Here is a 26,500-nt window from a genome sequence, read left to right on the forward strand (position 1 = left end):
GTGGCAATGAGACACCAGGGGACCGATCGGCCGGGTAACGGGCTGCCCGATGACGTCGCCGCCGAGGTCCTCGCCTCCGTCCCCGCCAGCCGCGCGGCCAGGGCACTGCAGGGGCGCGCGCCGCGATAGATCCCCGGGGACGTCATCATGGGCATAAGTCAGCCCGAGCGAGCGAGGTCGCGCGGTGGCCGGCCGGCTAGCTGTCCCGGGTACGTTACGTCAAGGTTGCGGGGAAATATACTCCTTTTCTGCCCCGCTCTCCTTTCCCGTTCTCCCCCACCGACATTAGAAAACGCTTCTTTTTCGCCGCCCGTCCCCAGAAACGACGCGTTCCGATCGGCGCCGCTTTGGAGTGTGTTTTATTATTTGCATGCACGCAAGCTTTATCTCCTTTTCGCACATCGACACACCCACCCACCGACTCACTCACACAATCACACACACACACACACACACACACACACACACACACACACACACACACAGCGTGGCGACGGCGCGACATCACGTTGGCGGTAACCCCGTAAAGGAGTCCGCAGGGGGTGTTTGACGGCGCGGCGTGCGAGCAGGACGCCCGCAATTCACATATTTCAATAAAATGTAATCGAATTACGGATACGGAGAGAGGGAGAGAGAGAGAGCGCGCGGGGGTGGCGCGGCACCATGGTGAAACCATAAAGGAGGACCTATGGTTAACTGCGCGTGTCGGGAGGGAAGGGTAGCGGCCTTTTGGAACACGTTCGGAACGCTTAGCAAGACCAAGGCATTTTTTTTGGGATATTTTTTGAGAGTTCGTTTTTTTTTTTTGAAAACGGCTAGACATTCTTAAAAAAAGATCTGCATAGAACTGAATTATAAATTTTTTAATTTAATTTATCCTGTGCACAGCTTTTTTTCTACTTGTTTTTCTTAGATAAAGGCACTTATAATGTCAACAAATGAGCACACTCTGGTCACGGACACCGAGAGCGAGGATTTCCCTGGTTGTCGCGAAAAAGAAAGAGAAATAAAGATGAGAATAGGGCATAAAGATAAAGAAATTGGATGAAAGTGGGTGTTTGTCTCCATCGACGCGCGGCGCGGGGCGTAATGGGGCACACCTCTCCCACTTAGCGTCAAGGAGGTGGGGATTACGGCGGGGAGAGTGGGAGGGGAGGCTCATCCCGCGGCGACGCGCGGCAGGTGGGGCAAGGCGGGCCAAGGTTACGGCGCTTTTATATTCCGAGCGGTGCGTGCCGCCTCATTTGCGTTCCGGCTCCAGGGCAGTGCTCCAGCGCGCCGCTCCCGGAACGCTCTGTCTCCTTCGCACTCGCGGGCGATGCATGGTCCGCGCTGGGTGCGCGAGAGAGACGGCACAGCGCTCCAAGTACTGCTGAGGCTCTTCAAAGCGCCGCCAATCAGACTCGGGATCGGTCTGGAATAAAAGCGCTGACCGGAAGAGGAGTGCACGCACACTGCAAGCGGCCCGGCCGCCTCGGACACTGCAGGGCCTCCACCCCATTGTCTTCCTCCCCAGCGCTGATCAAAAAGCCGGCCATATGAAAGATGGCTCGGCACCGTAATCCACTCCGAGGAGCCTCGCCGGCCTCGCAGCGACTTATTAGAATAATTATTAAAACGGTAAAGGGCGCCATTTAATCGAAGAGGACGCGGCAGATCTCCAGCCGGGAGGGGCGGGGCGGGGCGCTCTGCCCTCGCCTGCTGCCGCTGGAAGACTGCTGGAAAGGGTTGAGTGCGAAATCGATTGTAATCAGAGCGAGAGGGCCGGACCTGAATTTCGGAAACAATTATAACTCCAGGGCAGCGAGGCCGGCAAACAGCACGGGGTTTTGGCCAGCCATGCCGAGCTGCGTCTCGATACCCTTCGCCTCCCCCGCCTCATGGCGCACCTAGCCCGGCCGGCCTGCCGCCCTGCTGCCGCGCTGCCGCCGGCCAAACTTTCATTGCCGCCCGCTTTACCCTTTCGGGTCATCAATAAAGATTTGCGGAGCGGAGGGGAGGACAAGTGGAGGACGATGATGGAGAAGACGACGGCGGCGTCGGCGTCCGAGAGGGTGGGGGAGGCCAGAAGGTGAGGAGAGGACCCCGCAGTGAGTCATAATACCGTGAAGCAAATGTCAGCCCGCGAGTCCACGACGCCGTCCGCTCGGCCCCGCCCCGCCCCGCCCCGCCCCGCCCCGCCTCGACCTGCCGGCGGGAAGTGAGCAACCCTTTCATTACGTTTCACGGAAGACTGAGTGTTCCTTCTTGGGGAGCGGCGGGCCTGGCCTGCCTCGCCTGCCTCGGCCGTCCTCGTTCAATTAGTGAATGGCAAGCGCCGCCTTGTACCACACGCCGCGCGCCGGACTGATTCCGAGAGCCGAACCCGTCGCTCTGTCTCTCTCGCTCCCATGGCCCGCCCCCTTTCGGGCCGAGAGAGGCAGAGCGACGGAGTTCGGCTCTCGGAATCAGTCCGGCGCGCGGCGCCGCCAACCCGATGGATCTCCCTTTTAACCCTTCTTCTTTGTGCCCTGCCTGCCTGGCCCGCCTGCCGCTGCCGCCGGAGTGCTGCTATCTGCCGTCAGAAATCGGTTTGAAACTTTATCCGTGCTGCTGCTGCCGTGGCCGCGGGGCCGAACGCCCCCGCGCGCCCCGGAAGAAGAAGAAGAAGAAGAAGAAGAAGAAGAAGAAGAAGAAGAAGAAGAAGAAGGAGGAGAAGAAGTAAAAGACCGCGGCGGCGCGGAGCGCAACTCACGGAGCAGGTACAAAGAGTAATTAAGAAATTAAACCGAAAAAAGAAAAGGCTGTAAGAGGAAGCAAAAAAGAAAGGAGTTTGGCGGTAAGTGTGATTGCAAGAGGGTCGCGAATAGTGTAGTCCCTTTTGAATTGCGATGATACCGACGCGCTTCTTTCTGCCCCCAACTTGCTCGGCGTCCTTGGGCGCGCGCGGGGAAGTTTGAAAATTACGGATGGCACGACCCTTTAATGTGTGGCAATCGGAATGGCGGCGATGGTCGCCCCGCCCCGCGGGGACCACTGCGCCGGGACTTGACTAAGTCTCCGACATTAATTCGAGTATAGGGCGAAGGCTCGGCAGTGGTGGTGACCTTTGCCACGGACTGACTGACTTCGAGCATTTTTCGTTTGCAACGGCACAGTGTTTACCGTGCTTATTCGACCAATAGCGGCAGCGTACCGTGGTCCCTGGCGCCCTTCCACTGTTTATCTGTGTGTGTGTGCGTGTGTGTGTGTGAGAGAGAGAGCGTGTGTCCGAATGCGCACGTAGCTTAAACAAGGCTCACACCGTTACTGACAGGGCCATTCATTCAGTGTACGCGCGGTTTGAACAAACGCCTTTCTTCACCGAAACACCACCACTCCGGCCGGTGCAACACACACACACACACACACACACACACACACACACACACCACACACTCGACGGCGCGCGGCGCGAGCGAACGTGTGCCCAGCGATAAATCACAAATCGGATCAAGCCCCGTGGAGCGACTAATACCGCTCCGCCACCTTCGCCACTGTCACAGCGTGCCGCGCCGTGCCGTGCCGCACGCGCGACGGGCCAACTGTTTCCCACGTCCAATAGCGCAGACGACGACGACGACGACAAAAGAGCGATGCAAATTAAGACGCGTTGGATTACGGCTGGCTTAAGGTCGGAATTAAAATCGACGGAGCGTGCCGTGGCGTGCCTTGCCGCGCCGTTCCGCGCCGTGCCGACGACGCGGTGGTGCGGGTGTCGTCCGCAGGCCGCGGCGAAAGTCGCCCCAACAGGAGGAGTAGTCTTCTGATTCGGAACGGAGCTCTGTCTCTCTCGCACCGCGGCGGCGCACCCCACGAGTGCGAGGGAGACGGCGCGACGAGCAGCAAGCGGCCGTCGGAAGGTGAATCGGGCAGATTAAGGGGTGCCCCTCCCCCTCCCCTCCCCGCTGTCGGCTGCAGGGCGTCCTTCTCGGCGACAAAAAGTTTGACGTGACTTATGGCGGCGAGGTGGCTGATTGGCCGGCATTGTCGCAATGAGCGCCGTGCAGAGCAGCGCGTGCCGCGCGAAGCGGCGGAGGGCTGTTCCGTTTCAACCGCGAAGCGTTATTGGGTCCAACCCTTCTCTAGGGGTCCAACTCTGACCAGAAAACGAAGAGTTCTGGCCCTGAGTTCTCGCGGTCTATGGCATCTGCTGCCTTGGCTAGCATCGCAGGTAGCCCTCGACCGCGAGAGCCCAGGGCTCTTCGTTTTCTGGTCAGAGCATAGCTGCTGACATTTTCATACTGGTGTTTCCTCGGCCCGCGGTAGGGTTGCCGCCGCCGCCGCCTCGCGAGACGACGAAGACCGTCCTCGACGACGACGGCCCGTTGGCGGCCGGCGGCGTGGGCGTGGTGGAGGGTGTGGCGCGCTCACGCTTGGCCGGCCACGGCGTCGCGGCGCCACGGCGCACGACAAGAAGGTGCGTGACGTGGAGGGTGGCCGAGGCGGCCCAGGCCGGGCCGTCCCTCCTTCCGCGAGGCGCGTGGCCTCGCAGACGGGGTTGTTATGGATGTCCGTCAGATTCGGCCCAGCGACCGCCCGATGACGACGCAGGCCGTCCTCGTCGTCCTCCCCGGCGGCGCGGCGGCCATGCGGCCATCCTCCCCCTCCCCTCCGTCCCCTTCCTAATGGTAACAACAATAATTAATATTTTTTCCTGCAAAGTGGTGCGCGGCTTCTTATGGCCACCTCAGAGAGCCCCTGCCCGCTCGCCGTGCTCCGCCACGCCGCGTGAGCCAGTCAACCGTGCATGGACTCCTCCTCCTCCCCCCCTCCCCTCTCTCTCTCTCTCTCTCTCTCTCTCTCTCTCTCTCCCTCTCTCTCTCTCTCTCTCTCTCTCTCTCTCTCTCTCTCTCTCTCTCTCTCTCTCTCTCTCTCTCTCTCTCTCTCTCTCTCTCTCTCGGCACCCGTATGGCTGCAGAACTTTCGTTACAATTTTTTTCGTCCTTCTGGCTGCGCGGGCTGCGCGATCGGCGCACGGATTCGTCCCTCCGTGATTAAGGCCGGCTTCGCCTTTTGTCTCGCGCAAATGACGAACGCCTTTTGTTGTTGTTTTTTAATTTGTCGTCGCCACGCCGCCTGCGAGTCCCCGGGGTAGGCCGGCCCGCGCGGCAGCGCTGCGTGGCGGGCCGGCGTCGCGGCGTCCGCGGGCGCTAAGCTGCGCTGGCGGAGCGCTCCTGCTGGCCGACATGCACACCGCCAGCGCGGCGGCGCTGCCCGGGCGGGCCGGAGCCCCGGCCAGGGCCCCGGCCAGGACGCCGATGTTGTTACCGACTTGCGCATCGCGCATTAAAAGTTGGGAGCGGATATGCAGCGCCATCTAGCGGCTGAGGAACACCGAGACGACGGCGACGACGTCGCGGCCCGGCCCGGCCTGGCTGGCCCCTGATAGTCTCCAAGTCATCAAACGCGGAACGACACAACACATCGCCCGGGCGCCCGCCGCCGAGAATATGAGGAGCAGGGAAAAGAATGTCTGGAAACGATAAACCGGCCAACTTGCAGATTAGATTGCAGCGGGAAGGAGCGAGGCGGTGTGAAAAAGACCGCACCGCTTGGCGTCGCTCTGCGTCGCTTCGCCGCCGACGCGCCAAAGAAGTCAAAAGACGTCTCGAGCGAGTGCGGCCGGGTACTCTTGGCGGTGTAGTGCTGTGGCGCGAGCGCGCGGGTCCACCAAGGGTCCACCCAGCCCGCACCCCTCCTCGGGTCGTCTCACGTTTGACGCAAATTTGACGTAAAAGAATAACAAAAAGTTTGGCCAGATAGACACGCTAACCGCACGCACGCAGCCTCCCCCACGGAACGGACCCGCGGACCGCACACTGATTCCGAAAGTCATCGCTCCGTCTCTCTCGCACCCATGCGGGTCGCCCCATGAGTACGAGAGAGACGGAGCGACGAAAACGACTCTCGGAATCAGTCTTCTGCGGAGGCCGCGATAGTTCGGCGTGCGTGGGAACACTGAGGGAACACGGCGAGGGAGGGGAGGGAAATAAATAAGTTATGCGGACCGACCTAGGCTGCCCTGCGGAAACCCCGGCGCACGGCCTGGACGGACAACGGTTGATTCGCGAGAGGGAGAAAAAATGATGCAATTTTTGTTCGACTGAGCCGGGTCAGGGTCCGCATTCACAAAAATAAATAAATATAAAAGAACGCAATGACGAAACTAAATGTGAAACGATTGACTATGCGACGCGTCGAACTCACGTTGATATTGCCATGAGTTTTGACCCTAAAACTGAAACAGATGTAAAATGGACACAATTTTGATTGATCCCCCACACCCCCGTTCTCTTTTACAAGTTTGTATTGGCGGAAGTGAGGTGAAATTGGAGGGCGCAATGGACTCGTCTCGTCTCCATGCATCACAGCCGGTGTGCATGACAAACCGCGTGCAGGCGGGGCGTGGCGTGGCGTGGCGGGGCGTGGCGGGGCGTCGCGGGGCGTCGCGGGGCGTAGCGGCCCGGCCAATATGCGTTGCCGCTCTGACGATGTTCTCTTTCCCTCACGTGGCCCTAATGGTGAACCGCGCCACTCGGCGCATCACATCAGAAATTCATCTTGGAGGAGGGGGAGGGGGAGGGGCCTGCAGGCGGGCGGCCGCCTGAAAGGCTGACCCGGAGGAAAACCCGCGGACCGTGAACGAATAAAGAAAGTCATCGATACACCAAAAGTCACATTGCGCGCGTGCGCCGCCGCTCTGCCGGGCAGACGCTCGGACGGACGGGCAGCGTGACATGCGTGCAGTGGCTTGCAGTGGCGTGCGTGCGCACGCTCGCCCTCACCTCCTTCCCCCGCGTGTGTCATGCTCCCCCCAAAACGTGAGGACGAACAAAATGCACCGATGAGCACGCTTGTCATATATGGGATTGTCTATGTGTGTGTCTCTGTGTGTGCGTGTGTGTGTGTGGATGCACCGGCCACCATCTCTCTCGCCTGACAGGACACTGCAGTGAGCGCTGCACACACACACACACACACACACACAAACACACACACAGACGCACGCACCACGGTCCGCTACCCCCCGCCAGTCCACCCCACGCCACGCCACGCCACGCCCATGCGGCCTATGATATGATGACTGCTCTTTTCACTTGCGCTAAAAGCCATGCCTGTGACGGGGCATCGTCGGACCGGACGCAGCCGGAGAGGACGACGACGACGGCGAGGAGGATGTCGAGCAGGACGAGGAGGGGCATGGAGGGGATGACGAAGGAGTTTATTCCGCGTAGGTAGTGCCGTGCTGCAATGTATTGCGTCCACTCCATGGAGCACAGCGGCGTAGTGGACCAGCAGGCAGTACAAACAATACACATGAAACAATCAGGACTACCTCGCCCACGATCGCGCGCGGCTACGGATTATCACTAAGCCAAATTGCATTTTACTGCTGGGCCCGGTCCAGGCTAGCCCAGGCTGCAGCCCTGGCCGCGGGCGGCGCGGCGGTGGTGCGGCGCCATGCCAACCTTTGAACGGGTTCCCCGGAACGGACCGGACTTCGGACGCGAGGGGCAGTGTGTTGATCCAGCCTTCTCCACCGTCATCTATCCTGGCGCGGATATCTATGCGAAGGGGGCGTGAGCTGCGGATAGAGGCCACACACACACACACCACACAGACAATAGAGCCATACAGGACAATACAGATCATAACCGTAACCAGACCTAAGTGCCGTAACAGAGCCAAGAGCCGCGAGGGACGCGGGACCTTGACGGTGCCATAAGCGAAAGTTACAGTCGCCCAAACTACGTTCAAACGGCGCTGCGTCTCTCTCGTCCTGCCTCTGGACCTAGTGCAGCGGCCTCCTTTACGGGCCCCTTTTCGGATTGAGTGTTGAGTCGACCTGGCGTGCGGCAACGCCGTGGCCGAGCTGTTTCCGGTTCCGTGGACCGCCACTGTCAAACGTGGCCGCCTTGCAAGGCCATGGTGGTGCTGTCCTCGCCTTTCTCTGTCCCTTCACACACTCGCGCACACACACACACACACACACACGCACACACGCCCCCCGCCGCCCGCCCAGCAACGCAAGCTTGCCGCGCGCGGCCCCCCAAAAATTAGCACCCACCGCCACACCCGGGCCATTTTGACCCAAATACGGCTCATGAATTTTTCATCCCCGGCACTGACCGTCACCATGTCTGGAGCCATGTGCGTCCCGCCCATAACACATATAATGGGGCTCAATCGGAGTGGGGCGTTGGCTCTGGCCGGTCCGCTCGGGATGCGGCCCGCGTTGGATTGACTCGCCGGGGAATTCCGGACCGCCGAACCGCCGGCCGGCTTGTCGACGTTATTGGCGCAGATTTTGGGGGGGCCGTCGGCCGTCGGCCCGACCGGGAGGAGCCGGGACAAAAATGTCGACTGAAGGTGCCTGTTCGTCGGCAACGTCGGCCGCTAGGAACGTCATGTCAGAGTCGACTTCTAATGAAATTCTATTTTATTACGTTTATCTTAACGCTAAACCGCGCGCTCTGTTACACAGACGTGTCGAGCACACTCGCGGAGAAGGTGAAGGTGAAGCAATTCTTTTTGTTCAACGAGTCGTACCTCTGATTTCAGCATGAAGCCATTGCTACCAGGACGTTCAGTCTTTGTTGTTGTTCTGCCTGTTGTCCTCCTCGATGGTGCCGTGGTATATTTTTGGCGCGGTTTTGCCGAGTGGCGCTGCGGTCGTGCAGGGAAGCTCGTATTGGCAGTAATAGCCGCGCCGTGGCTACGCGGCGCTACGCGGCTACGGCCAGCAGTAACATTCAGGGATTTGTCTGGAGCGGCGCGGAACCTCCCTTGTTTCATGAATTTGCCTGGAACATGCCTCGAATCAGATTTCTGTGCCGCCGCCGGTTTACGGACCGAAAAGACGCCGCCCTTTATTTCTGTCATTGCCATGTTGTGTTGTTTTTGTGTTTTTAGGAGAGGGATGAGTTTTTTTTCTGACAGTAAGTCCCCTGCCGCACCGTCAAAGTGAAAAGTTTCTGGCAAAATTTGTTTCGAACTCGAAACCAATTCCATTTTTCTGTTGACAAGAGATTTTCTCGGTTTTTTGAAATTTTGATTATTTTCGTGAACATTCTTGGATTTTAAAGTGTAAAACATTGGGATTTCAGAGGTATTTCATGTCGAGTCCGGCCGCGGCCAGCAGGGAAGAACGACGAACCGACAGCGCGTCGCGGATGCCGTGGACCAGGGCGAGAAGGGCGTGGCGTGGTGTGGCTGGGCGCCGCGCGGCAGAATCCGCGCAAACTGCAGGGACGCGTGCCCGCGCATGCCGACTTGAGATTCGGGCCCTGCCGAGGCGAGGCGAGGCGAGGCTGGGCGAGGCTGGGCGAGGCGGCCCGCGGGTGCGACGGAGACGGACGTGGGGCCGCGGCGGGGCGGCCGCGGGACGAGGACGGCGGATGGCAGAACACTCAGGAAAGATGAGAAAGAGGAGAAGATAATCAGAGCGAGGGGCGCGCCGGGCGTTAAGGAAGAAGGAAGACATTGCCAAAATGACGCCGTTCTCTTATATGCACGCGACGCGGCACGGCGCGGGGGCTGCATGAATTTGGGCGCGCGCAGGTCGCGTTGCGGGCCTCTATGATCAACATTCCTCTTTGCTCTCGTCTCTAGGAATGCCGGTTGGTCCATCAGTTGTCTGCGGGCTGGCCGTGCCGCCGGGATGGCGCAGCTCGGTGCGCCGCCCCACCCCGCCCCGCACCAGCATTTTCGAGATGAAATCAGTTATTCCCAGACTCCAATATACGAACCCCTCGGCGCTACTTTTCCTTTTCTCGTTGGCATTATGATACCCAGAGGGGATTCACTTTTGTTTCGAGGCACCAGGGCGCCGCGCCGCCGTGCCGGCCGTCCGTCCAGGCCCTGGAATTGGGCCGAGGCCGCCAGGCCGCCCGGTTATTGGATCTAGTGACAGCGGCCTTTGTCGTCAGCGCGTCACGGCGCGTCACACGTCATATCACGGTTTGTTTTTGTTTTCCCCCCAGTTTGTCTGACTCTTTCTCTGTTGCAGTCAACTGCAGCGAGATGGCCGACGGGGACAGCGACTCGGAGGAGGCGGAGGCGGCCGCCAAGAAGCACCCCGAGCTCCACGGGGAGGGCCAGCCCGGAGAGTGGCGCCACGACCCAACGAACCTGCCCCTGTCCGACGACCCTGGCCCGCCGCCGACGGAGAGAAGACCTCGCAAAGACCCGGTAACCCGTGTAGCAGCACCCCCCTGACGGCCGCCGTCCAGGTCGACGTCGACGTCGCCGACGCGGTCCTCCGCTCGAGAGGTAAGCGGAGCGTTGGCGGCTTCCGGTCTGGCGCCGCTGGACCGGAAGTAACAGAGAGACGCGGCCAATTAGTGGAATGATTAACAAACGGGCATTCCGTTTCTTTGTCTGCGATTGGCCGCTGGGCCGCGGTCGCTCGGGTCGCCCCACTCGGCCGGCCTCTTCATCCTGGAGCCTTCGAACGCCCCGCCCCGCCCCGCCGTCCCGCCCCGTCGTCTTGATACACCCAATTAAGGACGTACTAAATTGGTATGGTTAGCAGTGGAAATCTCTCTCGTAATAGGATCGTATTTGTCTTGCTGTACCCGGTCCGCTACGCGCCGCCGCTACGCCGTGCGGCTGTAGTGGAGACATCGCGGCCCCGCCTCCCCAGCCGCCCTCGCCAAAAGAGGTGCTGTGCCTTTAGGACCCTCCAGGACCTTTTAGGACCTTTGAGGGGCTGCATCCTTGACTTGGCGCCGCTCAGGGAAGTCCAAACCACGAGCAGCACTCGGCGGGACTCGAACCACCCTCCTGCACCTTGGGAGTCTGGTTGCTTGAGCGCTCGGCTGCGGCTGTTCGAGGACTGCCTTGCGCGCTTCGAGTGCGGCGCGCGTCCGTTGGTGTAATCCGCGTGCGTGGAGTTTGATTTCGGGTCGGGTGGAGTCCGTCGTACATACATCAGGACGGCGAGGACAGGCGGCCGGCTTGTGTGTCCGGCATGGGCCCCCGGGGAGCACTTGCTGGTCTGCCCTCCTCGCCCCGCCCCGCCCGCCCCGCCCCGCCCCGCCCCGCCCCGCCCCGCCCCGCCCCGCCCCGCCGCGCCCCAACGCCCCCGCGCCCCGCCTGCCCGGCCGCGCGTGGCGCCGCCGTCAATTGTTTCTGCTCACTCCTGGAGCCGAAGCCTGGAAGGCTGGAAGGCGCCGGCGGTGCTTCTGGGGGACAATTAGAGGTTAGGGGGCGCCCTCAATCACACACTGGACGTAGTTATAGCGCGCCTCCTCTCGCCGGCCCGGGGCGCCGCGCGGTGGGGAAGTGCACTCTTAAAACCTTACGAAGTATTTTGAGCATACATATAACAAACTAAAATACTTTGTTATACGAAGAAATAGTTCGTAAATTACGAAGTATTTTCTTTGTAAGCTTACGTATGCTCAAAATACTTTGTTATACAAACTACTTTTCTTTGTAAGGCCCAAAATAGTTTGTAAGGTTTTCTCAGTGTGGTGTGCGGTGCGGCCATTTAAATCTGAACATGCAATAAGAAAAATTAACTGCGTGGTCAAAAATTTCACCAAATACTTTGTGTCACTCTTGGTCAGTTACTTTTGTGTCTCTGTTCCTCCCTTGAGGGTCATCGACCCGTAGCCAGTAAGATGACTATTTGTAGCGTGCACTGTGTATCCCGGCGGCCATTTGCGGTAGTCGAATCTGAAATTCCTTTCCCCCTCCTTGCCCCGGCGCCCCCCTAACAGGCGTGTCGCTGGCAGCGCCATCTCTCCTCTCGTCCTGAGCCAGCGGCGGCGGCGATCACTCGCCCCAAACTTTTAATTAACAATTCTCTCAAGAAACATCCATTTTGAAGCTGCAGCGGCCGGCAGCGGCGGCGCAGTGCCCATGACTATTGCTTCCCGTGCGGCCGCCGCCTCGGCCACTTGGACTGCCTGTCGGGAGCGGCTGCTCCAGGGGGCCGTGGCGTGGCTTGCCATGCCGTGGCCTGCCATGCCGTGGCCTGCCGTGCCGTGGCCTGCCATGCCGTGGCCTGCCATGCCGTGGCCTGCCATGCCGTGGCCTGCCGTGGCCTGCCATGCCGTGGCCTGCCGTGGCCTGCCATGCCGTGGCCTGCCGTGGCGCCGTGTCCGCAACGCACTATCCAGACGACACACTCTTGCACGCGGAACCGCCGTCCGTCCGTCCGCCCCGCCATTGTGGGCCATTCTTTTCTCTCTCCGCCCCTCCTTGTTTTGGCCGCCCATTCAAGCCCTTTAATTGGAAAGCGGTCACATTGCGGTCTGTATATTCCCATCCATCTCTCTCGCTCGCTTTCAGGAGTGCGATCCGTCTCTGCCCCGCCCACTCCTTCTTTAATTTGTCGCCTGGCCCCGGCTGCCCCCGGCCCGGCCTGGCCAGCACGGCCTGTGATTGGTCCGTGTGGCCCCGCTGCCCCTCCAATGCGACAAGGTCGTTACAGCGCTGTTAAATACTCTCCATTGACCCAGAAAGCGGCTCGCCGGCCTCGCGGGCCTCGCCTCACGCGGCCCGCTGTCATTAGCATTTCGGGACAATTTTTGTAATTAAATTAGTCCGGCAGTCTCGGTGCGCTCCTTTCATGTCTCGCAGAATTGCCAACTCCTGTGCATCAAGGCGGACCACGTCTCCCAATTTGAGTAATTTGCAACTTTATTTTTTGTTTGTCTCGGACGTCTTCTTCCCTCCTTTTCTTGTTCCGCCCCCTTTTTCGTGTATATCTGTATTTTTCTATTTTTCTCGTCGTCTTGGCGACGATAATTGCATTTCCGGCTCGTGTTTTTTGTCTGATTATTCGCTTCCCTTTGCGGTGTAAATGATAACCGTGATGCTTCTGGACGGCGATCCTACTTCTTATTCGTCTTGGCTCCTCTTAATTTCAATTATTTGGACCTCCTTCCTAATCCGCCTGTACGGCCAGCCGTGCGGACAAGCGGCCGACCAGCGGCCTCTGTCGGCCACACTCTAAGAGTCTTATGGTGAAAATTCTACGAAGTCTGCAGACTCACCATGGGGAAAATTCTCTATATTACGGTGATAAGTACAACTGACTTTTTGAATTTTCCAAGGTAAGTTCCTTGTAGATATTTTGTCGATAAAAAAAAATATTATCCTGTTGGTGCAGCCTCTTAACGAAAGACATTTAGAGTGCAATCCGCGTGGACTGATAATTATCTCCCACCGATTCTCTTAGCATATACCTTTCAAAATAAAATCAGAAGAGAATAGGATGGAATTAAGTTTTATGCCGCGATTTTTTTTTCAGACACAAATCAATCTGGCCACCTCCAAGCTGGCCAGTAAACTCCGGCCGCACCGTTCATCGCGGCGAAAGCGCGCGAAGGCGACCGATGTCGCCCTCTGGCTTATTTACCGCGATATGCCTGGCCATTCTGCTTTTATATTCGAAGACCCTTTTTCTTGTCTCCGTCATAAAATAGAGCGAATAAAACGCCTCTTTCCGCGCTTGGCCGTTTTGATGGCCGAGTGGACGTTTGCTTGTGTGCGGGGGAAAAGTGGCACCGAGTGGGAACGCGGTGGAAGTGGGGCGCAATGGAGTCTTCGGACCCCTTTTTACTTTCGTTTGCTAGATTGCCTTTATTCTTGAGCTGCCTTGCTGCGCGCTCGCTTTCTAATCTGATGGCTGTCGGCGTTTTTGTTTTCATCTCCTGGAACGTGCGCTCCGGATTGAGTGGGTGGCCGCCCAGCCAAGCGCTGCCAACACCGCAGACTCATCGCGAAGAGCGAGTGCGCACAGTGGGCCAGAAGACCGGTGGAGGCGGCCAAAACTCGAGACGCGTTTTGAGCTCCAGAGTCGCTACACTCAACAAAAAATGTCTTGTAAACGCCGTTAATTTATTACCAATGTTTGCTGTTATGCAATTCACGGCGTTTGCTGTGAACTAGTTCACGGCGTTCACTGTGATCTCGGTTACAGTGTTCACTGTGATTTGGCCACAGTACACGCCGTGAATTGGAGCCTGATTTGCAGCACTTCGGTGCTCAGCGGCGTCAAACTCACAGTGTTTACTGTGAACTAGATCACAGTGAACACCGTGAACAAGATCACAGTGAATCGCGTGAGCAGATCACAGTAAACGCTGTGAATTGACCTACAGTGAAAACTGGTAATAAATTAACGGCATTGACAGGACATTTTTGGTAGAGTGTAAATGGGACTCTAATCGAACGTGTGACCCCACCAATGGATTGCTCTCCAAAACGAGGAATCCATTGGTGGGGTCGCACACGCTCGGTTAGTCCCAATTAGCGACTCTGGAGCTCAAAACGCGTCTCGAGTTTTGACCACCTCCACCGGTCTTCTGGCCCACTGTGGTGCGCCGAGCACGGCCGAGCACTGCGAAGCGCGCTGCTTCCAATCTGGAGGTGCGGCCGTGGACCGGGGTATCGCCGGGCGGGCAGGCGGCCGGGCGGGCAGCGCGGCCAAGTCTTCTCTAAACCGATTATTGCACGAATTATTGCTCCGACTAATAGCCTGGCCGATAGGGCCTACACGAGGCTGCCCCCCTCGCCACCTTGGCCGCACGTACACTGGCAAAGCACTGGCCAAACCGCTCCTACACTCTCGGCAGGTGACAGTCGAAGCAAACAGCAGAGAGAGAAAGAGGGGTGATTCGGCGCGAAGGGGCACCGGAAAAAAATGTTTGTAGCCGGACGGGGACGCGAACACCCTCCTAGAAGCCTTGTTTTTCGTCTTGGCACTCTTCCATATCCATTCCTGCCGAGTCACAGGGGTGCTGCGCGGCGGCGCGGCCGAGGCCCCGCGAGGGCGGAGGGCTTCGCAGGGCGGTGCGGGGCGTCGCGGGGCGTCGCGGGGCCGGCCGACGATAAAACCCTTTTGTGAAATACTGGCCCTGGTCTATGAATGCGGAACTACAGGTCCGGGGGCGGTAAAGCATCGGACGCACCTCTCTAAATCTATAGCAGAGAGATGGCGCTATGAGCCGCGCGCCTCGTCGTTCGGCAGGGCGCCAGCGGAGCGAGAGAGAGAGAGAGAGAGAGAGAGAGAGATAACACCGTGTTATTTAATTATTGCACCAGCCGAGCTGCGCGAGCTTGGAGGCAGCGTTACCGCCTCCGCGACGAGCCGCTGAGTAGAGGCGGCAAAGTATCCGCCGGCGAAACACTTCCAATTTTTTTTGTCCAGACGAGGCCGGGCAAATCGCGCGCGTTTTGCAGTGGAGTGCCGCTTGCGCCGCTTGGCCGGGGGACTTGTTATTATTACAAGGTTGAGACGCCGCGGCCACGCAGCACTCCCCGCCCCGCCCCGCCCCGCCACGGTATCAAGCCTCCCGGAATACATCCGCAAAAAGTTGGCAATGCTCCTAGGCCGTGCCTTTTGCCGTTCCTAGCGGCCCTCTGGAAAGCCCTTCCACCCCGCCGTGCCCTTGCCGTGCCCCGCGCGGGCCCTGGGCGGCCCTTGGCTCCCCCGACACCTCGGGAATATACATTTCGCCAAGAATAATTGCTGGCCCTGTCTTGGGACGCTCGCGGGAGACGTAAAAGTTATTGGGGCGCGAGAAAGGGTTTGGAGGCGGCCGGGCCGAGGACGCCGCCGCCGAAAATGAGTGGCGACTTCGCTCGCGTTTGCTCGCGTTCGCTTGCGCGTGGACCGCCGTCCGCTTGCAGTGCACTTGCTGCACTTCGCTGCCCTGTCGCGCATTCCTGGTGCATCCTGTCCAGAGTGCAGCGCTCAACAAGTCGCCAGGAAGCGCGCACCTTTGCGGTCGCCTCGCATTCCTGCGCGTCAAGACCGAGGTCGCGACACTGCAAGCGCAAAAGCCAAGGCAGCGCACAGTACTGTACGGGCTGGAAGACCGTTGGAGGCGGCAAAAATTCTAGACGCGTTTTGAGCTCCAGGGTCACCAAATGGGACTCGAACGGAACGTGTGACCCCACCAATGGATTCCTCGTTCGGAGAGCAATCCATTGATGGGGTCACACGCTCGGTTCCAGTCCCATTTAGCGACTTTGGAGCTCAAAACGCTATTTGTCGCCTCCACCGGTCTTCTGGCCCACTGTGCAGCGGCGCGGCCTGCATGACGGCCTGCATGGGCGTGGCGACGCCGCGGCGATGATGCGGACTGCCAAATGGTGCACATGCAGTGCGGCTCGCAGTGCTTCTCGCAGTGCGGCGGCGCCCTGCGGCCCTGCGCGGCGCCTTGGCGCGCGTCTCACCCACCAGAAGGGGGCGTCGCCAGACGAGTGAATCACAGCGCAGGAAGTCATTGCGATTGAATGCCTCTGCATATGTACAGTCCGCCTCGGCAAGATGCGGCTCGGCGTGTCCGAGGCCGCGGCGCGCCGTTGTGACCGCGGCGCCCCGACGCCGCACCTGGCCGCCGGCCTCCAGGGGCTGCTGCTCGCGCGGCCGGCGGGCCCCGGCCGGTGGTCGCGGACGCGGCGTGCCCGGTCCGCCCCCGCGCCGGGGCGCCGCGGCCAGCACTGCTGCGGCGGCCGGTCCCCTTCCAGTGTAGCAGTGCAGCCAGTGCAGGCGCGTGATCCTCGCCAAGGCCTACTTTTATTATTGTTATCGCCGACCATTCCCGGCCCTCTGGAGTCCTACCAAATCAGTTGTCGTTTATCAAGCTAATAGTTTGTGTGCGCGACTGTACGTATGGAAGGCCGCCGCAGCGGAAGTGCGACGCAGTGGCCTCCAGTGGCGTGGCCTCCAGTGGCGTGGCCTCCAGTGGCGTGGCCTCCAGCGGCGCAGTGCTCCAGCAGCGCTCCAGCGGCGCTTCAACGGCGCCTCTGCGGAGACTTCACCTGCAGACGTTCAAATAACAGCCCGGCGCGCTGTATGCAAATTTGTTTCCAAACTGTTGTCATCTCCAAACTGTGGTTTCCGCCAGCGGTAGCAACACTGTACTACGTACCGCGCCAAGGAAGCAGCCAGAGTTCAACAAACTTCCTTGCCAAACAAAATGTAGCGCGCGGCGTTGGCCCAATTTGACGAAAGAGAAAGAGGGGAGCGGCCAGCATCCAAACACTCTATCGACATGGCGGCCGCGTCGCGCCGCGTCTCCCAGTGTCGCTTCCCGAGACAGGAAACATTTAATTCAGAAAGAAAATGACAAGGAGCAGTGCTGTCTTGGTGGTATCTCGGGCGCCACGGCGGGGCTCATCCGGACGCACACACACACACACTGGAGGGAGAGAGAGAGTCACATCTCTGGCCGAGATAAAAGAAAATGTAGTCACGGCCATTTCGTATAAACCTAATTTATTTTTATTTTGGTTAGGCACGCCTCTCTGTGTGGCCGGATCTTAATACTGTCTCTTTTCTGCACCCCCTTGGCGCCCCCCTTGGCTGTGCCAGATAGGCCCCCTTGTCGCTGTTGTGTGCGCATTTTTATGAGTTTCGTCCTCCGCGCCTCGCCGCTGCCTTGCCTTGCCAACCGCCCCGATGAGAGCCTGCCTGCCGGCCAGTGACTTAGACAGAACAAGCTCCGCCATTCAAAGGCTTCCCAGAAAGGCCGCGGTGGCGCCACGGTCGTCGCCATGCTTCGGCACCGCCGCCTTTGGCACGCCGTTGGCACGCCTTTGGCAGGACGGTCGATGGCTCCACGTCCGGTCGCATCGGTGGGTCGGGGTGTTCCGGAGCGCCGTTTCCGAAGTCGAGTTCCATTCGGCCGTTCGGCCTTGGACTCCGGGTAGGTAGGCTGGCCCGCGCGGACGGGGCAGCGTCCGAGACTGGCGGCCTTCATGGCGGTTTACCAATATGGTTTACCAATGGTTTACCTGGTTTACCTGGTTTACCAATATGGCCTTGAGGCTCATGCTTGACAGAGCCGTTTGTTGATCGTCCACCTTAAACCTTAAACCTTAAAGACCCAGGTGACCTCCAGTTAGTCCTTGGGAAATGAGGAACCGATTTCGCCGTGACCCAAAGGGCGCTTCATAAACAAAGTAGAATGTCTGCAAAGCGTATTCCGCTCTCTGCGGATGGCGACCGGACTGTCGGCGCGGGGCGTGCCTGCCCTGACGCGGCGTGACCTTTGGCGTCGAGGTGCGCTACGCTGGCGGGGCCGGAGGCGCGGCGGCCTCGCCTCTCCCTTTCCACAGCGGGGTCGTATAAAAGGAATGGGGCCGGAGTTTTATACTCGGTCAGCTGGGACAGCTCGGCCGGGCCGTCACGTCGCCCTCCTCGAGGCCCTGGCCGTGCCCTGCTCGGCCTCCCGCCGGTGGCGGTGGCCGACGCAAATGAGAGAAGAGCAGAGGATGCGGCGTGGCGGGGAGCGGGGCGGCGGGGCCTCCAAACGAGGCGTGTTGCGCGCCGCTCGCGCTGCTCCATCTCACCGGACGTGGCCGACGTATACGGTGCAGCGAGTGGCCGCGGACAAGGGCCCCAGTGTGTACCGGCAGGAAGCGGGTGACGACACGACCTGGCTGTGTGGCCTCGGCCGCCTCGCCCCGGCCTCACCAAGCAGGGCAAGCAGCGCGTCCTTATCGAGATGCCTCGGCAACAAGTCTGCAAGTGCTGCACTTGTTGTGCACGCGGGGGATTTATTTTCCCGTCAGCCGCTCACGACGACGCGACGCCCCGTTTCGGATTTCCTCGTCATCGCCGTGCCCTCCTCGCCGTGCCGCTCGTTCACCGCGGCGTGGCGCTGGCGTGGCGGCCGCCAGGCGGAGCGGCGGAGCGCGGCGGCAGCACAAAAACGCCCTTGTCTGCGGCGCATGTGTGTCGCGCCGCGCCTCCTGGCCCGCCCTGGCCCGCCTCGCCGACGACGATGAGGAGGATCTCGGGGGCGCGACGGTGCGGCACTAAAGAGGCCGAGTTTACTGTGGGAGCCCGGCGCGGTGCCCCGGCAGGTTCACAGTGGACCCCGTCGGCGCGTAACTCGCCCGGCCGGTGGCGGAAGCTACGGCCGTTTGCCCGGCCCGTTGGGCTGCGGGGGCGCCGCGGGGCTTCGGCACTACAAGTGCACACACAACACTCACCGCGCCAGCGCGCCAGCAGTGCGCCCACTGGACTGCGCGCCGCCCAAGGGCCGCCAGACCGCAGAGGGCGCCACCAGCGTGCCTTGCAGCGTGGTGCCCAACCCCAGCCCCGGCCCCGCCAGGCATCACGGAGTTCATGTAATTGTGCCCGTCTTGTGCGTCGTGCGCCCGCGGCGCCTTTCTCCCACGTCCAGCAGCACGGGTGGTGCTTCCCGGACCGCCCCGCCATGCTCCTGCCCGACGGGCCTGCCTGCCGGGGCGGCGTGATCGGCGGCCCCGGCATGAATCGGGCCTGTGTGTAACGCGAGCGCGCCGCCGACGTGGAGCATGCCGTCACCTTGGCCCGGCGGCATGGCGGCATGGCCTAGCGGTGGGGCGCATCCCCGACACGGCTCAAGCCTTTCGTTCCGCCTTGTTTCGACCTGAAGGAAGGATGAGTGCTCGTTGCGCCGCGTTGCGCCCTCGCCGGCCTGGGCGTGGGAGGCGTCGGCCATGGCGGCGTCGACGTGGTGGGGGCGGCCCGACTCGCCTGCGCAGCCCCCGCGGACCGGGCCGGTATTTTAATTTGAAATAGGGAAGAGAGTGGTACTCCGTGGTCTCGGCCATCCGTGCGCCCTGGACCGTATCGGCCCCATTGCTTGAGATATTGCATGACCGTGGCGAGCCGCCGCGCCGCCCCCGCCGCCCCCGGAGGAACCCTTTGTGGCGGTTCACAGCCTAACTTTTCCCTCTGATGATGACATTTAGAAGACAGACTGTCAGGAAACACTCTGAAAGTTTTGCAGGAGCAGGTCGCCTTCCACAGCCAATGCAATGCTGCCTCGGCTACGACGTCTCCTCCGCCGTCTCGGCGGCCTGGATGAGCACGGAGAGGCCCGCCTTTTAGCGGCCGCGGTTTCCAGCGTGCTCCAGCTTGCTTCCAGCTTGCTGCCAGCCCCGGGGCGGAGGGCGGGGCGGAGCCGAGCGGGCCGGTTCACCTCATACCTCCTTGACCAGAGCCGCGTCTTACCCAACTTGCTCCCCTCCGTGGCCTGGCCCGGCCCGGCCAACTTCGTTAAGATCGGAATCTTGGAAACCTTGCGAAAGTAATGAGTCAAATTCCTATAACCTTGGTATGTGCACGGCGGCCATGGCTCGCCGGCCGCACTGTCGGCCGAGGATGCAGATCTTATTGGCTCTGATTTCGGCGTGGCAGTGGCGCGGCAGGGCTGCATCCTGGTGCAGAGGGAGTGCAAGTGCTGCTGTGCCCGACGAGAAAAACCGCGCGAAAAGCAAGACGGGGCAATAATAGTTCCCGCCAAAGCAACCACCTCGTCATCGGAATGTGATTCCCCTGATGGACCAACCCCTTTCGCATCGTTCGCCTCACGTGCGACTTCCTCCCCCTCCCCTCCCCCGACCAGCTGCTCGTCTCTAATGCCCCCACTTTATGAAGTAAGCCAGCCAACAATGCCTCGGGCTGTTATATAAAATTTGCTTCTGCCAGACGTCGATATTGAAGACGTCCTGAAGAATGTGCCTCTAGTGGCTGCTGCTGCTGGCTTCCCCCTTGCCTTGCCTTCGCTTGCCCTGCCCGGCCTGCCCCCGCAGTCCGCTGGATTTTCTTGTATCGGCGAGCGGTAACGACGTTCTGACGAGCCCTTCCCCCACTTTAACACACACACACACACACCGCGTGGCAGTCATTAAAGAATGCGTCTTTGCTGAAACCAAACGATTTTTGGCCTAACCTGATCGGAAGCTTCGGCTCTCCGCCCCGATTGCCGCACAGGCTCGCACGCGTCGGCTGACCGCCGCCATTAGACTTGCAGAGCGTGTGTCCAATTAGAAGTTGATCGGAATCTGTGTTTCCGGTCCGGCTGGCCTGGCCCGGGGTCCGGCCCAAATACGGATAATGCTCGTGGGCGCCGGCCGCTGTGTTTATCTAACCTAGGGCCCTGCCCGGAGAGGTGAAGGGTTAACAAGGGTCAAGCCAGTGGCGCCGCTCGGCCCTCTGGGGGCCAGCAACAATACAGCGGGCCCTTCGACCTGGCCGGCCCGGAGCACTATAGGCCGTGGCTGCCCAGCGCGGGCTGACCTGCATGGCTAATGAAGTGGACTCCGAGTCGCAGGGCCGTAGCAGGCCGCACCCTCGGCGCCATCTTTTCGCCACCTTCCCACGCCCGGCCGCTAGCCCAACTTGACTCATTTTTGGGCGATGACTGCGGGCCCTCCTCGAAGAACGTGCTTCCAAGTGAGCCATCATTCGTTCCCCGCGGCCGCGACGTCGGTTCTTCGTTGGTCTGCAGATGCTTTGGAATCAATCGGCGGTGCGAAGTGCGAACGCCGCCAACGGCGCTAACGTCAACACGCCGGTGGGTCGTTCGGGCCGGGCCTGGGCCGGGCCGCGCGGGGCACACATAGTTTGGGGACCGAGGGTCCATTAAAGGGCGCTCCCCTGCCGGGCCAGCCCGCCAGCCCGCCGGCCAACGACCATCAATTCGACAAAAGGTGAAATTCTCACCGAAGAATTTGCATAAAACTTTGGCCCTCCTCGTTTGGGGCTACGGCCTCCGGGAGGGGAGGCGGCCGAGGCCGAGGCCCGCGGGGCAGCGAAGGGGCCTGGTGCAGACGGGCGTGATTTTTAATGACAATATCCCCGCGATTATTGCGCGCGGCCTTCCTGGCCTCGGCGGCCTCCTCGCTGCGATGCGCCCCGCGCAGCACGCGCAGCTGTCGGCGTCGTTGCGACCGGTAACGGCGGCACCGGCGCGATATTGAGTGCTCGGTGCCACGGCCGGCACGGCGCCACGCCACTGTCGGGGTGGACGGGGGCAGCAAAGCCAGCCCCCCTATCGGCCGGCCTCGGCCCGCTGGATCTCTAATTGAAATTACGCCCCTCGTTGGGTCTTCCTGCAGGAAGGCGGCGGTGCGCGCCGCGCCTACAAGACGGCCGTCTGCTTTTTGCCGCGCTCGCCACCCGGCCAGTGGTCAGCCCGCCGGCCCGCCGGTCGGTCACGCCGCCGGTCACGGGCAGTTTGGCGCGGCGGCCGGCGGCTTCTTGCGCGCCGCCCGCCCCCGAGACGGTCGAGACGACGGTGGGCCCAACGATTAGACGCCAGCGTCTTGCCTGGTCCGGCCCGGGCCGCCTCCCCGGGTCGCCCCGATTTCCACGGTACATCGAATTCATTTCCATAATACCCCTGGCTTGCCCCGGGCGCGGGCCCGCGGCTCCGCGAAGTGTGATTTGCAGCGCCCTGAATTTGTTTGCCGAGTAAAAAACTTTATTCGGCCGGCCGCGCGATTTTTCGTAATGTGTCCGGTTTGCCGAGGCCTAAGGACACGCGGCGGGCGTATTCGGGGGAGGTCGCCGTCGACCGCCGCTCCCCGCCATTCGCCGCCGGGCCCCGGCATCGTCTTTTGTCCAGCGCTGCGCACATAACTCGGCGCCCTGCCGGGGTTTGCACACCACAGGCAACCCCGAGTTCCGCCCAAGTTTCACCTCCTTCAGGTCCGAGCGTGGCGTGGCGCGGCGCGGCGGACACCGTCCGGGCCGTCTTGGCCTCCGCCCCGCCCCGCGGCACGGCCCGGCACGGCCCGGCACGGCCGGCAGCCTGCTTGGTATTTGCCGGGAGGAAATTACTGCGCGGAGGAATTTCATGGTCCCATGATTGGTGTGCTTGGTGCGCGGGCGCGTGCAAGCAGTGCGTCTCGCTGGACGCCGGGCCGCTCCGTCGCCGGGTCACGACGGCCACGTGCATCGCCCCGGACCGGCGCCGTCGTGGCCACCAAGACCGTGATGAAGCAGAGCGAGAAACGAAGCCATCAGGGGGTGGGCGACGACGATGACGCCCTTGTTCGCCTTGACGTGACGACGTCTTGCACGGCGTGACGCTTCCCACCAGGACGTCGCCGTCGGCCTTCCCCGCGGCGGCACGGCGCTGGCTCCGCGTCCCGGGTGCCCCGCCACGCCCCGCCACGCCCCGCCCCGCCCCGCCCCGCCACGCCGAGCACCGCAAGATTGCCGCAGGGGTTATTCCGGAGAGGTCCGCTTCTTTTGTTTCACGACTCGAGAACTCTCTGGCGACAAACTACCCGGGCGACTACTGAGACTCACTGAGACCGGCCGGTGCCGGGGGTGAGGGGCCGGGGGCAGCCGGGGGCGCAGGGGTGGGGCGGGGGCAGGCGGGCATTCATCCTAGCGGCCGGGGCTCAAGGCAGGTCGTCGTAAGTTTATGCGGTTCACCCTATAGCATGAGTTTGAGATACTCCGCCCCCTCCCCTCTCTCTTCCTGCTGCTCCTTGAGGAGGTTGGTCCGTTATTCCTGAACGCCAAGCCCCTGCGCCGCCCCGCCCCGCCCCGCCCGCGCACAAGACCAGCATAGTCCTGGAGACGCTTGCCCTGCGGCTCCGGACTCGACCCGTGCGTTTCCGTTGCGCCCAAGACGTCCGCTCCCTCCCCTTCCTCGAGGTGGCCGTGGCCGCGGCCGTCGCCGACCCAGGGCCGGGCTCGGGGCCCAGGACCGGCCGGCCGGCTGATTCCGACCATCGCTGTCTTCCTCGCACCCCCACGGAACGCCGCACGGGAGCGAGAGGGACGGTCGACGTCAGCCTGCAGGGCCGGCGGCCAATGCGACGCGCCTCTGACTGACCCCATTATGGATGGAAGGTGCTTCCTGCGAGCAATGACTCAAGTTTCATGGGAATGCCCCGCCGGGATTCGGGATTCGGGAATGACCGGATCCGCGGCGCCGTTTTCCGTTTTGCGAGCGTCTTGGCCGTCCGCCTCATTGGCTCCACGTGGAAGTTGCTCACATATGCCGGCTCGGCCCGCCACGGCCCCGCCACCCCACAGTGTACGCGCATATAATTACGCGCCCCTTCTCCCCTTCTCCGCCCCTCCGGCTTCCTCAGGTCATGCGCGCAGTAAATCAGCAAGCTCTCCGTCAAGGACCCGCGGGGTGCGGCGGTGCGGACACCGCGCGGTCGGCCCTCTGCGATGAATGCATTGTCGCCAAGGGGTGCGCCTTGGCGGCGTCCACGGAGAGGGAGGCGTTCAGGAGCATGCCGTGCCGTGTTGTGAAGGTGCCGAGAAGTGCGCGTCGCACCGATGGGAGTTTCTGGGGAGTCGGACTTCCGCCGTGACCGCTGCGTTGCAGCGCCTTTCCCCCTCGAATCCGAACGTCTTCGGGGTTGGTGGTTTATTTTTTCCCGTGCACGGCATGCAAATGAGATCGGCTGCTTCCCCGATTCGGAAAACGGGCCGCCTCATTGGCTGCAGGAAGGCATTCGCACGTGACACGCGCGCTGTGTGCTGCGCAGTGCAGTGGCGTTCGTCGCGCTGCTGACGGTGTGGCCCGCGAGCCTCTACCCCGGCGTCGAGAGGACGAGGGACGACGACGACGGGGACGACGCTCGCAGAGGAAGTCGACTCCCATAAACCGACAGTCTTGCCTAATGAAATGTAATGTCCCGCGCCTTGGCGCTCACACACACACACGCTCGCGTTGTCTCCGGCGCTGGAGGTCGCGGCGATGGTGGACTCCGGGGAGGAACTCCTCGCGGCCCGGGGCGTCTTCGGGGACCTACCGGAAGGAAGTCCTGCGCTTCTTGGATGCCTCAGAGGAGCTCGCAGGCGGTCCTGGCGGAGCCCTGGCGGTCCTAGAAGCCCTGGAAGCCCTGGCCCGGAAGTTCGCCGGCGCGATTGCGAGAGCTCCGCCGCCAGCCCCGCCCCGCGGTGCAGTCCGCCCCGAGTCCGTCTGCCAGGGCCCCTCGGACCCCTCCCTCCGGGGACTCGCACTCCTTGGCGTCGACGACGACCGCCACGGACCGCCACGGACCGCCCGACCGGGGCGAGATAGCGACCCGATCGTTAGTAGCGGCCAGGCCACTGCCAGGCCAGTGCCAGCCGCAGGGCGTTCCAGGCTCCGCGGGGCTCCAGGGCCGCAGATAAACAAATCCGAGCGAGGACTGCCGAGCCGTGCCGAGCCGGGCCAAGGCTGTCTGGAGGCGGCGATAACGCCTGTCGGCTGGAACGGGTACTGCAGCAGGTACTGCTCGGTGCACTGGGAGACGGGGCGTGCTCGGCTTGTGGGCGCTCGTCGCGTTCGACACGTCCCGCCCACCCCCGGGCCCTGGGCCGCCCTGGGCCGCCAGTGGCCTGCCCGCCGTATACACCGAACGCCACTCCTGCCTCGGGGGGCCCAGCAAGGCCCCAGCAGGACCCCCGCAGGACCGCCGGCGATTACACCAATCCGCCATCACATAACCGCGCGCCGGACAAGCACTCGAGACGAAGATGAGTGCCTGCTTCGCGTCGTCCTCGTCGCCCCGGTGTTCCCACGCGCCTCGTCTCTTTGTCTCGGACGCTCCTCGATGAGGACCTTGGTGGGAACCCCGGTGACCACCTTGATGAGCTCCTTGATGAGCTCCGTTGAGCCGCACGATGGGCACCTCGATGAGCACCTCGACGAGCACCTCGACGAGCACCTCGACGAGCACCTCGACGAGCACCTCGACGAGCACCTCGACGAGCACCTCGACGAGCACCTCGACGAGCACCTCGACGAGCACCTCGACGAGCACCTCGACGAGCACCTCGACGAGCACCTCGACGAGCACCTCGACGAGCACCTCGACGAGCACCTCGACGACCACCTCGATGATCACCTCGACGAGCGCAAAGGCTGGACGGTGTAGCTGCACCCATGCTGCACCTCAGGTGCGACGCCACCGGCAGGACGCGTCGGCATGCGAGGGGCTGTGCGCGCTGCGTCGCGTCGCTCGCTCGGGGAATGTGGAGGTGGTGTCAGGGCCACGCGGAGCACCGCCAAGAATCCCTGGCGCCAGCCAGCGCGCCACCGCCGCCACCCTCTCGGAGTGCTTCTTGCTGGCCGGCGGCGGCACGTCGGCACGACGGCAGGGCGGCACCAGGGCGTCGCGGAGGGAGACCGCACTACGACTGGAGTGCAGCGCCGGAGTGGCCGGACGAGGTCGCCTGCACACTGCGAATTCCTCGACGCACAGCCTTATTACAGTGTGGCTTTTTGTCGCTGTTGTGGATGGACCCGTGTGTGGTGGCGCCAGTAGAGACCGGCGGCATTACCTTCAAAGTACCGCTGAAATTTGCATGTCGGCAAAGTTAGTGAAGATCACTTGAGCTGGAAATTTGCCTTGCCGAACGGCTGCGCGAGCTAAAGGATGACGCCAAGACTTTCTTCCTGAGCGAACATGGTCGCCGTCGGCTGTAACGGCCATCGGGGGACAGTACGTACTGTTTGTCCACCCGTCCTTGTTTTGCCCGGCCCAATGACGGAATTGAGCATTCGCGGCAAACGCTTCTCTCTCTCTCTCTCTCTCTCTCTCTCTCTCTCTCTCTCTCTCTCTCTCTCTCTCTCTCTCTCTCTCTCTCGCTGGGACCAACGGCCGCCAAACAGCCAAAGCACCGCGGGCCGCGGGGAGGTGCCTCCGTTTTTACCGCCGCCCGCCTCCTTCTTGCTCCTCGCGACGTCCGCAGGAATGCTGGCGGTACGGCTCC

At 61.7% G+C, this 26,500-nt stretch overlaps 1 protein-coding gene across 1 annotated transcript in view; it reads left to right on the forward strand.

Moving 5' to 3' along the window:
- LOC117641250 overlaps nt 1–26,500 on the forward strand; it is a 166,262-nt gene that overhangs the window by 97,643 nt on the left and 42,119 nt on the right. Inside the window, exon 3 of the mRNA XM_034378409.1 lies at nt 10,031–10,293. Coding sequence (XP_034234300.1) covers nt 10,031–10,239 — 209 coding nt within the window. The 3' untranslated portion in view covers nt 10,240–10,293. The remainder of the gene's footprint in view (nt 1–10,030; nt 10,294–26,500) is intronic.

This window comes from Thrips palmi, unplaced genomic scaffold (genome assembly GCF_012932325.1).
Source record: "Thrips palmi isolate BJ-2018 unplaced genomic scaffold, TpBJ-2018v1 HiC_scaffold_15, whole genome shotgun sequence".
Classification (NCBI taxonomy): domain Eukaryota; kingdom Metazoa; phylum Arthropoda; class Insecta; order Thysanoptera; family Thripidae; genus Thrips; species Thrips palmi.